The sequence below is a fragment of the Balaenoptera ricei genome, chromosome 12 (assembly GCF_028023285.1).
Source record: "Balaenoptera ricei isolate mBalRic1 chromosome 12, mBalRic1.hap2, whole genome shotgun sequence".
Classification (NCBI taxonomy): Eukaryota; Metazoa; Chordata; class Mammalia; order Artiodactyla; family Balaenopteridae; genus Balaenoptera; species Balaenoptera ricei.
The window spans coordinates 84,922,735-84,939,007 of NC_082650.1; the positions used below are offsets into that span (position 1 = coordinate 84,922,735).

Genomic DNA, 16,273 nt, shown 5'->3' on the forward strand with positions numbered 1-16,273 from the left:
CCTGCTTCCCACTAGCTATCTATTTTACATTTGGTACTGTATATATGTCCATGCCACTCTCTCACTTGGAACATGGACAATTTTAACTAAAAAGTATCCAGACACAGATTTCATTAAGGTCTTCATTAACATATAATAAAAGGTATAGTCAGTATTTTAAATTTGTTTTACTTCACACTGGAGACCTAGTATGTTCTTATAAGGAATAGAACTAGTAAGTTCTCTTGTTTGCTTTTTGTGGCTTCAGACGATTTCATGAATGAGTCAGTTAATATCAACAAACCCACTGTGGACCAACAAGGCCTTTTTTTATTGCTAGAAGCGCAACACCTTAGAAAATTTTTACTCTTGTATTCAAGGCTAGATTTTTTTTTTTTAAAGAGACATAATTAGGCCATTCAAAGATCCTGTTAAGTACAGGTTAAACTTCAGTCAAATAGCACTACTGGAATGAAATCAATAAACAGATGTTGCTTTTCCCTGAAACAAACAGAGATGACCTTTGGAAACCTGCTACATGGGTCGTTCTGGCAAAAGAAACAAGCTGGTGACTAAGTGAGAGGCACATTCAGAGCTTCCCACACAGTGTTCAACTCACAATGCAGCATTTCTGATTAGTAGGAAGGAGAAAGGAAGACGGAAGGCCAGAAGGCCAGAGAGCTGCCAGGTGGACCCACCAACAGATGCACCTCAGAGGAGAAGGGGCTCCCGAGTGTCCCGTCACTCACGCACGTTAGAATTATCACAGAGGCGCAAAATCTAAACTTCAATTCAAATCGCTGCTTTGAAGCCTGGGTTAATCAGTTGTCTTCCCCTTGCTGGCTAGAAAAGCCTCCTGTTTGCTCAGTTTACACAGTTTATCCCACCACGAGTCATAGATTTTCATTTGTTCTCTACACATAAGAAGTATTTTAAGAACGTCAGATGACTGCTCTCCTCTGGGTTTTCCACTTTCCTCCTTTCAAAGTGGCCATTATTGCTTGTGGGGTAGGGGAAGGAGTTGGAAACCATACTGTTAAACCAACAGAATGCTTTGTTGTCAGTGGCACAATCTTGGAGACATTTAACGCTGATAATTTAAGGAAAACAAATCTGAATCTTCAGATGGATATATTTTTGATTCTTATTCATATTATTGGTGCTATGCAACACCCGCACATACCGAGTTCTGCTTACTACAGGCCCTGACGAGTTACCCATGTCCTTGGCAAGAGCTCTAGTTCTCACTGATGAGCTTCTGACAAACGGCGGAACAACGCAACAATTGGGAACTTAAATCCCTGCTCCACAAAGCAAACCGGCAAACAAACTTACCAATGTTTTAACCACAGTTTAAGAAGATGACAGATTTTTATTTTGGCAACAATCTAGCACTCGAGAAATACTGCCGATGGTTTGTAAGAGAACAAATTTGTTGGACCAAAGAGACAGGGAAAGTCTTCAAACAACTATAACTGCTCTTGTATTTTCACCCTTTTGGAATGTTTTAAGGAATAGAATTTAAAAAAATGTAGTTTACACATTGCATAAAGCACTCCTTTGTCCTATGACACTCTTAATAGGGTACACGTTTCATCGACTGTTTTATAGATTCTTTACACTGTAAAGACAATTTTTGCTTTGATGGAAAACTATGTGTTGTTTAGAGTACACTCTTCCAGGTTCTCAGTTCCTGCTTTTACGGGGCGGGCTCTGCACCTTTCAGGCCTTTGAGCTATTTTAGGACTACATAAGTTGTAGCAGCAATGCAAAATAATTCTTGCCTATAGACGTGTAAGTACATTCTGTCTGGTGTGGGTTCCTCTGACTTTCCTCTTTCACTGTGGAAGAAGCCAGGTGTGCCTCTGTTTGCACATTCATTTGAATACTTAAAAGTTTAAATAAAATCTTTAGGACATGTTTATTTTCTACCTGTATGAGAGTCATGATTTTACTTTCATTTGTTTGGAAAACTATCCTTTAACAACAATATAAAGGAAAAAGAGGTTTACGAGTGGAAAGTTTTGAAATTCAGGGTCTATAGTCTCTGATCTCACAGATGGTTACCACTCTTCTCTTCTTCCCTTTTTGTACCATAATTTTACTTTTCTTTCATTCAGCTAGTATTCCTTTTTTCTTTTCTTTTTTTTAAAACCTCAGATAAACTTTTTGATGAGCGGCAAAACAATGCAACCATTTGCACTTTAAAGCTGTGCTCCACAAAGTTAAAACGAACAAGCCCATGAACATTTTAATCACGGTTAAAAAATTACTTGTCTTTATTTTGGCAACAGTCTAGCATGCAAGAAATACTACTGATGATTTGTAAGAGAACGTAACTTTGTTGCACTTAACAGGGGAAACTCTTTAGATAATTATAAGTGCTGTATATTTTCACTTAACTCCCTTTTGGAAGTTCATAGTTTTATTGAGACCACTCATGGGAATCACTACACTACATCCAAAGGAAACATCTCACAACATCCAATAAATAAAACCAGATTCTTATACTCACCGTGCCCCACCAGAGTGCATCCGCGTATGTAGAAAATTCCTTATTGGCATCCTTTTCCACCAGATAGACAAGGAAAGACGAAAAAATCAGAACCAAAAATCCTATGTACCAAGCGGTGATTAATTCCTAGATATAAAAGGAAGGAGAGATTTTTAGAGGTGAAAGATCTTTGAAAAAGGAAAAAAAAAAAATCTAAGCATGATTCCACGTGTTTGACTACTGCTTGGCTATTTATGACGACTTTCACACGATCCGCTACACCTCGTGTCCCCCGCTGCTTTAAGCAGTTACTGAAAAGATCAAGCTCGCTTTGGACGGCTTTAGTCACTAAGGCGGCAGCCAGGGAGGAAGTTACGAACAGCCCGCCCGCACCGGGGCGGGGCGGGGCGGGGCCCCCACCTTGCTGTGCGCGTAGACCACGGAGCCCAGCAGCTTCCAGGTGCCGCCGCGCCTGTCCATGCGCACCATGCGCAGGATCTGCAGGAAACGCAGGCTGCGCAGCGCCGACGTGGCGAAGATGTTACCCTGAGTTTTGGCAGAAACTACTGCTATGGAGGCGATCAGGACGATGGTATCTGAAAGAAACAGGGCGAAGCAGCCGTAAGTAGCACGACCAGGAGGTTTTCGTTTCCAGAACAGGATTTCAGAAAGGGTCCCTATGACCTGTTTGGGGCCCAGGGAACTGCTCGGGAGCCCCAGGCCGGCGCGCGCCCCGCGGGCTCTGGGATCGCCGAGGAGTGGAAGGCGGAGGGCGTGGCCTCCTGCGCCTGCTGCCCCGGGTCTGACCCCCGGCCGTTCTCTGCTTTAGCCACGCAGGTTTACACCTTCAAAGGCCTGGACACCGCCTTCGGAAGGTCCGGTGCTCCGGGGGGCTTCGGGCTGGCGCAGCGTCCCCACGGCAATCCCGGTGGCACGGGTGCTCCTGCGTGTAGGAAGGGGCTTCTGCCTCCGCCTCTGCCCCAGCACCGCGGCCTGCTGGCTGATGCCACAGAGGGTGCACAGCCTGTCCAGCTGCGAAAGGGCTGCTTCGCGTAATCACGTCTCCCGTTTCCTTGCCGAAGAAGCTGGTAGCTCCTTTCTGCAGAAAGTGCACTTGTGTTGTGGAGGCTGGCCCTTCACAGCCTCTTAGACAAAGGCCCCAGCTGAGCGGCTGCTCTAAGCCCTCTGCTCTGTGTGCATGCTCTGTACCGCGCCAGTCAGTTCTGGGTAAGTTCTGTACACAAGTTAATTAACATTGCATTTGTTACAACAGAGTAGGTGATCATACACACCACGCGCTGCATGGGAATGGATATTTAATGTTTGACATATTGACGTTTGGCTTAAATCACATCTGCTCTTTTGTCAGCTAAAAAGAGAAAAAGAGCAGCTAAGGAGAGCATAGAAAAGATGAATGACTTAATCGCTCCAAGGGTAAATATCTGAGTGAGGGCAGGTAGGCTTTGAAGTGGGAGAGGTGAAGTGGGATGAATGGCTTCCAGTGGAGATTCTACAGCAGGTTAGCTTGACCTCATCATCCTCAGTAAGATGTCCTTCCTGCTCCGAGCGGGCTGTGCGCGACCAGGTGGCCACGCTCCAAAGAAGAGCTCCACCTCAGGGGGCTGCAGTTACTGACGTTCCTGGGAGCCTCAGGGTTAACTGCCATGTGAGTGTGTATTCTTTGTCCAGCCCAGTCGTTCCTGCCTTCAGGAAGGCCTGGCCCCTCGTGTGCACTAGGAGCACCCTCAGAGTCACTCTCCTGGTGCCCTTTTGGGTGAGGACTTGGAGAGGGTCGGGGGTTGGCAGGACGTGGGTCAGCCAAAGGGATTCCTCCAATCGGATCCGCACGCTGTGGGAGCTTGAGGCTGGGTGCACAGCCAGCCACAAATGCATCCTTCTTTCTCGCTCCATAGCTGTGGAGATGAGAAGGAACTACATACGCTGATACGGACATCAAAGACATTAAGCGACTCAAGTCAGTTGCAAAGCAGTATGTACAATGTACTCTTATTTAATAAAACATATATTATACACCTAGGAAAGACATGTGAGAATATACACAGAATATGACTATTAATTCTCTCTAGGGTAGAGAGTTGTGGTGAGTATGTGGATAAAGGGACTTAGCACTTTCTAAGTTATTAATTTTGGTAATGTTGGAGTTCTATAACAATGAAAATGTCTTTTGAAATCAGGAAAAAACTTTAAAAAAGAGTTAAATGTGAAAACATCTCTTGGCTTTCATCATCTGGAGGGACTTACTTCCAAGACAAGTGGTCTACAGACAAAGAGACATTCCTTATATGGCCCTGATGGATATGCATTTTGCTTCTTTTCCTCATGGCAGTCCTGCTTCCTCACAAGTGTACAAAGGAAAGAAAAAGGCACAGTACCCTATTGACCATGTTAAAATATTAGAAATAACTGAAATAAGTAAATGACCAGTAGGGGTGCAGAAAGCACAGACTTAAAATTTACTTCATGCCAGGCACTTTCTTTCGTTCTAGGTTTTTTACAAATGTTATATTATTTTAATCCTTATAACACCCGTGTTGGTTAGGTATTCTACAGATGAAAAAAGCGAGACGCAAAAAGACATATATTGTACTAGTTTTAAAAAATCAGCTATAGACCTGTTACACTACAGCACAAAAAGTATGCTATAAAGTCAGTTCATTAGACAAAACCTAGAAAAAGTAAAAGGAACCCTGTAGGTTTGAGGCAATTTCAAAAATTATGCACACAGTGAATCATAATCTAAAGGTTTTAAGTCACAAAATATGTAAAGGTAACCACAGATTAGATTTAATGCCCTCATTTTAATTCAGATCAGAAAGTCAGAGTTCAATGAAATGACGTCATAAATGAGCAACCAAATGGCACACGACGATTGCACCCACAAAAGTGTTTCTTGTTGGATTACAGTCAGCCACTGGAATTTTGCTGTCAGTACCACCTAGATATTTCCCAGGTTAATATTTTAGAAGTTATGAGTACTCTTGACTTTTATTTTTATTTATGTATTTATTATGTTTGTAGACCATTACTTAGCAGAATGGAGGTTCCACAAGGTTGGATACTTGTATCCGAAGTATCTAGAACAGTGTCTGAAACATGGTAGGCACTCAATGTTTATAGAATAAACTTAGGTTAATAAACATTTAAAAGTAGCTTGAGCTTTGTTCTCTTACCACATCAGTGGCTTAATAACTGGAACATCAATCTAAAATACCTGTAAGTTAATCAAACCAGCACAGAATTCTACAGCAATATACTAATTCACAGCCGTCAGCCACTGATGTTTATAAAAAGCAAGTCTCCCTAAGATTTACCTTTTATTGACAGTGGGCAGCCGTGGTCTTTAAAGATGGCATCACAGGAGACCCCTGAACCGCCGCCCTCCCACAGACACACCAAATGAACAGCTACACACGCAGTGATTCCCTCTGCAGGAAATCCAGAAACTAGCCAAGGGGCCTCTACGCACTGGGAGAATGAGAAAACGCTCACATCAAAACGGCAGCAGAGGCTGAGACGCACTCGCCGTCAACCCCCGTCCTAGCACACAGCAGGGACCTCCAACTCCCAGCTTTTCCCTGTGGGGCTAAGGGTTTGAACCCCATTTTTAGCGCCCCAATTTTTAAGACTCCCACCAGAGGGATGACCCCCCCCCCCCCCCGAACACCTAGCTCTGAAAGCCGTGGGCTTGCATCCGTGAGCCCCATATACTACAGCAAACACAGAAGCAGGTATTAGCGGGCGCGAGCACTGGGCCTCGGCTCACCCACCGCCCGAGTCCGGGCAGAAACGCCCGTCTCCCCGCCCCTTCCCGAGAGGGTTCTATTTGCGTCTCCCCGCCCCTTCCCGAGAGGGTTCTATTTGCGTATTTTAAAAGCTGCCGCCTGCCACTCAGGCCTCTAATTTTTAGCATCCAACTAGGGAGTGACTGCAGCTCTCTCCCGAGACCACAGAAGCCGGTGGACGCCTCCCCTGGCCTCTCCCCCTGGCCTGCTCCAGTTTGCCAGTATCTCCCTCAGGAAGCTTTTATACACATCTGGTGCCCCAGCTTTTGAGGCTGCTGCTTGACAGAAGAACCCCTGGATCACCTGGCTCTGACAGCCAGTGGGGCTTTCATTCAGGAGTCCCACAGGCCTGTAGCAAAGAAAGAAGTTTGTAATGGGTTCCGGACCCCACAGCCCCCTCCCCCACTCCATGGCTGTACAACTGGGCCCAATACAGAGGGGACAGGTGAAATGCCCACCTCCCAGTTTCTCCTTGGATGGGGCCTAATGACACACTTTCCCCACTGCTGCCTGAGGGTCCAGCTTCCAACTGGCCTGTATCTAGAAGCTGTCTGTGGCCCTCCCCCTGGGACACTGATCAGTGTGGCCACACGTTCAACCACCGGGAGCCACTGAGAACAGGGAAAGTGATTAGACAATCACACAGGATTTAGAGACAACCAGAAGCCGAGGCTAGGCTGACTGATGATGTTCATCTCCCACACAAGATCAGCCTGTCCAGACTGGGGTAGGTGGCTGTTTATCTAACACACAGAAACCCACACACAAGAGTCAAGGAAAATGAAGAAACAAAATAAAATGTTCCAAACAAAAGAACACGATAAACTACCAGAAATAGATCTTAATGAAACAGACAACCTAGAAGAAGTAGTTAAATTACTAGAAACATACAACCTACCAAGGCTAAATCAGGAAGAAATAGGAAAGCCGAACAGACCAATTACTAATAAAGAGATAGAATCAGTAATCAAAAACCTCCTAACAAACAAAAAAGTCCAGGACCAGAAGGCTTCACTGGTGAATTACACCAACATTTAAAGAATAAGTACCAATCCTTCTCAAACCCTTCCATAAAAAGAACAGAAGAGGAGGAAACACTTCCAAACTCATTTTATGAGGTCAGCATTACCCTGATATCAAAACCAGATAAGGACAGCACAAGAAAATAAAAGTACATATGCCTGATGAATGTAGATGTAAAAGTCCTTAATGAAATCCTAGCAAACTGAATTCAACAGTACATTAAAAGGATCATACACCATGATCAAGTAGGATTTATTCCAGGGATGCAAGGATGGTTGAACATCTGCAAATCAATCAGTGTGAAACACCACATTAACAAAAGGAAGGATAAAAATTATACGATCATCTCAATAGATGTAGAAAAAGCATTTGACAAAATACACACACTTTCAGATAACAACTCTCAACAAAGTGGATATAGAGGGAATGCACCTCAACGTAATAAAGGCCACAAAACAAGCCCATAGGTAACATCATACTCAGTGGTAAAAAACTTAAAACTTTCCCTTTAAGATCAGGAACAAATTAAAGATGCCCACTCTTGCCAGTTTTATTCACCTTAGTATTGGCAGTCCTAGCCAGAGCAATTAGGCAAGAAAGAGAAATAAAAGTCATCCAAATCAGAAAGGAAGACGTAAAACTGTCACTATTTGCAGATGACATATTATATATAGAAAACCCTAAAGACTCCACCAAAAAACTGTTGGAAATAATAAATGAATTAAGCAAAGTTGCAGGACACAAAATAAATATTCAAAAATCAGTTGTGTTTCTATATACTAACAACAATCTATCAGAAAGAGATATTAAGGAAAAAATCCCATTTACAATAGCATCAAAAAGAATAAAATATTTAGGAAGGAGTTTGATCAAGGAGGTGAAAGATCTGCTCAGTGAAAACTATAAAACACTGATGAAAGAAAGTGAAGAAGACACTAATAAATGGAAAGATATTCTATGCTGATGGATTGGAAGAATTTGTATTGTTAAAATGTCCATACTACCCAAAGCAATCTACAGATTCAGTGCAATCTCTATCAGATTCCAGTGCTGTTTTTCACAGAAATAGAACAAACAGTTCTAAGCTCATATGGAATCACAAAGACTCTGAATAGCCAAAACAATCTTGAGAAGGAAGAACAAAACTAGAAACATCACACATTCTCATTTCAAATTATATTACAAAATTATAGTAATCAAAACAGTATGATATTGGCATAAAAACAGACACATAGGTCAATGGAACAGAATAGAGAGCCCAGAAATAAACCCACACATATATGGTGAATTAATTAATGACAAAGGAGCCAAGAATATACAATGGGGAAAGGACAGTCTCTTCAATAAACGGTGTTGGGAAAACTGGACAGTCACATGCAAAAGAATGAAACTGGACCACTATCTTACACCTCTCACAATAATTAACTCAAAATGGATTAAAGACAAATGTAACACCTGAAACTATAAAACTCCTAGAAGAACATGGGGGTAAGCTTCTTGACATTTGCCTTGGCAATGATTTTTTTGGATTTGACACCAAAAGCAAAGGCAAGAAAAGCAAAAATTAACAAGTGAAACTACAGCAAACTGAAAAGCTTCTGTACAGCAAAGGAAACCATCAACGAAATGAAAAGGCAATGAAAGAGAAAATATTTTCAAATCACATAGCTGATAAGGAGTTAATATCCAAAATATATAAATAACGAATACAATTCAATAGTAAAAAAGAAAAAAAGAAAAAAAACCCCAAACCCCAAACAATCAAATTAAAAATCGGGCAGTGGATCTGAATAGACATTTTCCCAAAGACGACATACAAATGGCTAACGTGTATTCAAAAGGTGCTCAATATCACTAATCATCAGGGAATGCAAATCAAAACCTCATACCTGTTAAAATGCTGTATCAAGAAGGCAGGAGATAAGTGTTGGTGAGAATGTGGAGAAAAGGGAACCCTCTTGCACTGTTGCTGGGAATGTAAATTTCCACTATGGAAATTAGTATGGAGGATCCTCAAAAAATTAAAAATAGAACTATCACAGGACCCAGCAATCCTATTTCTGGGTGTATATCCAAAGATAATTAAAACAGGATCTTGAAAGATATCTGCACATCCGTGTTCACTGCAGCATTATTCTCAATAGCCAAGATATGGAAACAACCTAAGTGTCCATCAATGAATGGATGAATGGATAAAGATCTATCTATCTACCTACCTACCTATCTATCTATCGAAATATTGTTCATCCACGAGAAAGAAGGAAATCCTAATGTCTGCAAAAACATGGATGGACCTCGAGGGCATTTAGCTAAGTGAAATAAGCCAGATAGAGAAAGACAGATACTGTATGTCACTCATATGTGGAATCTAAAAAAGTAAAACTCATAGAAACAGAGACTAGAATCATGTTTACCAGGGTGTAGAGGGTGGGGAGAAATGGGGAGATGTTGGTGAAAGGTTGTAAACTTCCAGTTATAAGACGAATAAGTTCTGGGGAACCTAATGTACAGCATCGTGATTATAGTTAATAATACTGTATTATATATTTGAAAGTTGCTAAGAGAGTGAATCTTAAATATTTTCACCACAAAAAAGAAATGGTAATTATGCAATGTGATGGAGCTGTTATCGCACAATCATTTTGCAGTATATAAGTGTATCAAATCGATAGATTGTACACAAACTTACACCATGTTTTTGTCAAGTACATTTCAATAAAGCTGGGGAAAAATTGGGTAGAACAGCTTAAGCTGCACAATTAGTTATTTGTCCAAAATGTTTTTTGCAACATAGGAGCATTTGTTTTAAGTGAAGACAGCACCTTTTAGTACAATGTAGGAATTACAGGTAGCCCTCAAGGCTCATTGGCTTCAGATTCATTTGTTCATCTGTTCGTGTATGAAGAAGTTAATTGAGGGTCAAGCATTGTATTAGACACTTGCATTAGAAATGAATATTCATTCATCCATCTGATCATCAATCTATTGCAAATGTTTATCAAGTCCCTACTGTGTACCAGGCATTGTGCCAAATGCTTTATGTGCACCAGTGGTTGTCAGTGGGGATAATTTTGCCTCCCAGGGGCATTTGGCAACGTCTGGAGTCATATCTGGTTGTCATAACTGGGAAGGGGGTTGCTGCTGGCATCTAGTGGTAGAGGCCAGGGTTGCTTCAAAACATCCTACAATGCCGGGAACAGCCCTCTGAAAAAAGAATTACCAGTCCCCAGTGTTAGTAGTGCCAAGACTGGGAAACCCTGAGGTCCATCATTTCATTTAGTCCTCCCAACAGCCCTATGAAGGAGACAGTATCATTCCTATCTCCTCCTTACAAACGAAGAACTGAGGCTTGTGGGGGTCAACTAGCCAAGCACAACACCTACAAGCGGCTGAGCTGGCCCTTGCCTGACTCCAAAGCTGTGCCCTTAAGAGTCATGGTGCCCCATTCCTTGGATAAGGAAAATCTAGAGTGATGTGGGTTGGGCGATAGTGGTGGCGGGGAGGGTGAAAGGGGTAGGCTGCAGAAGCACGTGGAAACTAAAGCAAGAATAAATTGTTACGATAAAGCATTCAGGAAAGAAAGAAGCGCAGGGAGAATAAAGCAGAAATAAAATGGCACTAAAACAGATGGTACCTTTATGGATACATCCAGAGACAGTGGGGTTAGACAAAGAAATAGAACTGCTAATAAACATGGAGGAGCTCCAAGCTGCATGAAAAAAAAAAAAAAAAAGTGTAATCTGGAGCTCTTAAATGCCCCTCCCAACGGAAACAGAGGGGACCAAGTCAGGAAGCAGTGAAGAAATAGTTACTGATTACAGGCAGCCCATTAGAGATGTGGAATATAGGCTTATAAGGTATTAGGAAGTAGGCTCACATATCCACTGAGTCACTTAGAATGATTTATGGATGAATTCTTGAGACTTGAGGAGACTGCAAAGATTTGAATGAAGTAAATACTGTAGTGATATTTAAGACACGTAGGGAGTGTATGAGTTTATTATTAGACCCCTCTGGAACTTTGCTCCAGGATTAGTCAGCAAAATCAATACAAATTGATCACCCCGGATGCTGAGTAAAAGGGATTAGTCACTGAAATACTGAAAAGCCCTCATTATAAGGTGGATTCACATCCAAGGTTACCCTATAGCAGACCTAAGATTGGGCTAAAGCAGGGTCAATTGTACATCTGAACTCGGTGGGCTGTGTTTTGTTGCTACAATTACGTGACACAATGCATCTATCAGAAAGTATATTTTAGTATGTTTGGCCTAATTTAAAATCACAAAGGGAAGAACTAAATCACATAGATTAAACAAAGCATAGTTGAACACTTTTATACTAGTAATTGTTAGGGGAGAGAAGTTTTCTAGAGGTGAACCACAAAGGGGGTACATCTTGACGTCTAGAAACTGTCTGGAGACTTTAGGTTTTAAGAATTTTTGTAAATTATGTTAGCGTCTCAGAAAGATTCCCCTAATAGCTAACATAAATTTCCCTCTTGCACTTTAAGGTCATTTCATCTTGTTGCCTCTGGGCAAAACAGAAGTGCAACAATTACTACATTCCTGGTGATCCTACCCTCTCCCACCACCATTTTTGTTCTAATTCCTTGAGCTCTTTTCAGTGACCTCACTATAAGCTAAAATTTGGATAATTTTAATGAAATATCTGTTTTAAAATTATAAAAGTAATAGCTTCTCTAAAATATCAAAACCTTAGACATATGTATAAGAAGTAAATTTATTTAATTGTCTAATTCTTTACTAAGGAGCTGTAAGTTACTTCAAGTTTTGCTGTTAAAATGATGCTGAAATGAATAGCCTTGTACACAAGTTTTTGTAGGTATTCTCTTTAAGGATACATTCCTAGAGATTGGATTGTTGGGTTGAAGGCTGGCACGTTTTGAGTTTTGATATCAAAGTGCCCTCCAAATGATGGTACCAATGATCACTAACAATGTATGAAAGTATTTCTCTAATAAAAAGCAATGCTAATAAAATAACCATAGTAATAATAATAGCTAAAATTTACTGTTTACTGTGTAATACTGTTCTAAGCATTTTCAAGTATTACGTGGACTATTATAAACTTGTAATCTTTGCCAATATGATAGAGAAAACATCACTTTTTTTTTTTTTTTTTTTTTTACAGATTCACGTCATGAAGAAGTCATAGAAGGCACGTCATCAAGAAGGCCTTTGCCCAAGATTATAAAACTACTTTCCTAGATTCTATCTGGTGTATTCAGCTGCTCATTCAGTTAACATATGTACTCTGTTTGGCATGTTCTTTGTGGCAACGGTAGCTAGCTGTCCTCCACAGATGCAGGCTTCTCTTCTGAGGCGCAGAACTACCCCTGGGAAGGGGCTGCCTACCAGGGACGTCATTTCCCAGGTCTGCTCGCCTCTGGGTGGGGGGATGTGACCAGTCCTAGCTGATGGAAGGTGAGTGGAGATGGTGTGTGCCTCTTCCGGGCTGAGGGGAAGCAGATGGCCTTAGGGGCTGTCTTTTCCTGTCTGCCAGCTCATGTGGGCCTTCAGGATGTCCTTAGGGGCCAGATGCTGAAGACGGCGGGGCCTTGTCAGCCGGGTCCCGCGTGACTGCATGAGGCAGGGCTTCTACCACACACCCCAGCCCCAGTGAGAAGCACCTTCACTGGACTATCACGCAAGGAAGAAATGAACTTCTATTTTGAGAATTTACTGGAATTTGAGAATTTGTATGTTATAACAATTAGCATTACTCTAACTGAGACATCTTTAACTTTTATGAAATTTATGTTTGTCTCTCTGGTGAAGTAGAGAACTAATCTTACTTTTTATCCTATATGCTAGTCAGTTTTTCCAATACCACCTAAATAAAAAGTCTATTCTTTTCCAAATGTTTCCATATACTCATGGAGAGGTCTATTTCTAGATTCTTTCTGTTCTATTGCCTATGCCTCATCAGTATGACACTAGATATTAGACAGGGTAATATCCCTTCAATGTTACTCCTTAGTAAAAGAAATTATGAATTATTCTAAACCTATTTACTTCTCCAGGTAAATTTCAGAATAAATGCACCAGTTAAAACCCCAGCATCCTGATACAGATTGCACGCTCGATTTTAGGTGAGCATCTTCTCTAGGGCTTCCCTCATCTCACATCCAGGGAGCTGTGTACTTCTGCTGCTTCGGCTCCACGGGATCTCCCCTCTCTCCCCCCTCCCCTGGCCCTGTGTCCCCCGGCTCAGGGCGAGGCTCCCTCTCTCCCGGCCACGCCACAGACTCCGAACACCTCTTCTCACTCCTGTCTTTGCTTTCGCTAAACTCTTGTGTATTCTTTTGCCAGACTAAAATGTTAAAGTGATGACATTACTTCTCTGATCAAAAAAAGTGTTTTTGTTTTTTTTTCCCACTACTTAGAACAAAGATCGAATTCTGCTTCCCAGCTTCAGAGTGCTCTCCAGAATGCTGCTCTGTCTGGAAGGCCCTTCCCCTTCCCCGTGTGGCCACCTCTCAGCTGCTGCCAGGGCTCAGCCCAGGCGCCAACGTGTCACGGACGCTGCCCTCACGCACTGGAGCCCGGGGCTCTGGGTGCACTCCCGTCACTCCTACGACCACTATCAGTACCATCTGCTCGCCTGCCGGTCTCTCCCAGGAACTGTAAGACACTGAAGGCAGGCAAAGCACTTAGTCTTCCTTGTAACCTCAGTGCCTGCTCAGTGCCTGCCATAGTAAGATGTTCAATACTGATCTCATGGGTTATTTGCTTACAGTGAGCACAGAAATAGAATAACATTTTATAATTTCAAGGGTCTTAGAAACAATACAGTTAAAGAGCCATCATTTTGCGGTTGAGAGGCACGAATATACAAAATATATACAAGTTAAAAATATGTTAAAAAAGACCTTCAAGATGGCGGAGGGGTAAGACGTGGAGATCACCTCCCTCCCCACAAATACATCAGAAATACATCTACATGTGGAACAACTCCTACAGAACACCTACTGAATGCTGGCAGAAGACCTCAGACCTCCCAAAAGGCAAGAAACTCCCCCATGTACCTGGGTGGGGCAAAAGAAAAAAGAAACAACAGAGACAAAAGACTAGGGACAGGACCTGCACCTCTGGGAGGGAGCTGTGAAGGAGGAAAGGTCTCCACACACTAGGAAGGCCCTTCGCGGGTGGAGACTGCGGGTGGCAGAGGGGGAAGCTTCGGAGCCACGGAGGACAGCGCAGCCACAGGGGTGCGGAGGGCAAAGCGGAGAGATTCCCGCACGGAGGATCGGTGCCAAGCAGCACTCACCAGCCCGAGAGGCCTGTCTGCTCCCCAGCCGGGGCGGGCGGGGCTGGGAGCTGAGGCTCGGGCTTCGGTCGGATCGCAGGGAGAGGACTGGGGCTGGCGGCGTGAACACAGCCTGAAGGGGTTAGCGCACCACAGCTAGCCGGGAGGGAGTCCGGGAAAAAGTCTGCAGCTGCCGAAGAGGCAAGAGACCATTGTTTCCTGGTGCGCGAGGAGAGGGGATTCAGAGCGCTGCCTAAACGAGCTCCAGAGACGGGCGCGAGCCGCGGATATCAGCGCGGACCCCAGAGACGGGCATGAGACTCTAAGGCTGCTGCTGCCGCCACCAAGAAGCCTGTGTGCGAGCACAGGTCACTCTCCACACTGCCCCTCCCGGGAGCCTGTGCAGGCCACCACCGCCAGGGTCCCACGATCCAGGGACAACTTCCCCGGGAGAACACACGGCACGCCTCAGGCTGGTGCAACGTCACGCTGGCCTCTGCTGCCGCAGGCTCGCCCCGCATCCGTACCCCTCCCTCCCCCGGCCTGAGTGAGCCAGAGCCCCCGAAGCAGCTGCTCCTTTAACCTCGTCCTGTCTGAGCGAAGAACAGACGCCCTCAGGCGACCTACACGCAGAGGCAGGGCCAAATCCAAAGCTGAACCCCGGGAGCTGTGCGAACAAAGAAGAGAAAGGGAAATCTCTCCCAGCAGCCTCAGGAGCAGCGGATTAAATCTCCACAGTCAATCTGATGTACCTGCATCTGTGGAATACCTGAATAGACAACGAATCATCCCAAAATTGAGGCGGTGGACTTTGGGAGTAACTGTAGACTTGGGGTTTGCTTTCTGCATATAATTTGTTTCTGGTTTTATGTTTATCTTAGTTTAGTATCTAGAGTTTAATATCATTGGTCGATTTATTGATTTGGTTGCTCTCTTCCTTTTTTTAAAATATATAGATAGATATGTATATTTTTCCTTTCTCTCTTTTTGTCAGGGTGTATGTGTATCCTTCTTTGTATGATTTTGTCTGTTTAGCTTTGCTTTTACCATTTGTCCTAGAGTTCTGTCCTTTTTTTTTTCTTTATTACTTTAAAATATTTTTATTTTTAATAATTTTTTATTTTAATAACTTTATTTTCCTCCCTTCCTTCCTTCCTTCCTCCCTCCCTTCTTTCTTTCTTTCTTCCTTTCTTTTTTTCTCCCCTTTCTTCTGAGCCGTGTGGCTGACAGGGTCTTGGTGCTCTGGCCGGGTGTCAGGCCTGTGCCTCTAAGGTGGGAGAGCCGAGTTCAGGACACTGGTCCACCAGAAACCTCCTGGCTCCGCTTAATAGCAAATGGAGAAAGCTCTCTCAGAGATCTCCATCTCAACACTAAGACCCAGCTCCACTCAATGATCAGCAAACTCCAGTGTTGGACACCCTATGCCAAACAACTAGCAAGACAGGAACACAACCCCATCCATTAGCAGAGAGGCTGCCTAAAATCATAATAAGGTCACAGACACCCCAAAACACACCACCAGATGCAGTCCTGCCCACCAGAAGGACAAGATGCAGCCTCATCCACCAGAAAGTAGGCACTAGTCCCCTCCACCAGGAAGCCTACACAACCCATTGAACCAACCTTAGCCACTGGGGGCAGACACCAAAAACAACGGGCCTACGAACCTGCAGCCTGTAAAAAGGAGACCCCAAACACAGTA

General features: G+C 43.4%; 1 protein-coding gene across 5 annotated transcripts in view; it reads right to left on the reverse strand.

The window, feature by feature from the left end:
• Positions 1-16,273, reverse strand: part of KCNQ5 (potassium voltage-gated channel subfamily Q member 5) — a 572,451-nt gene that overhangs the window by 101,765 nt on the left and 454,413 nt on the right. For all 5 annotated transcript variants that reach the window (XM_059941800.1, XM_059941798.1, XM_059941799.1 and 2 more), the window contains exons 4-5: positions 2,894-3,069; positions 2,495-2,620 (exon numbers count right to left, since the gene is read on the reverse strand). In XM_059941800.1, the coding sequence (XP_059797783.1) occupies positions 2,495-2,620; positions 2,894-3,069 (302 nt within the window). The remainder of the gene's footprint in view (positions 1-2,494; positions 2,621-2,893; positions 3,070-16,273) is intronic.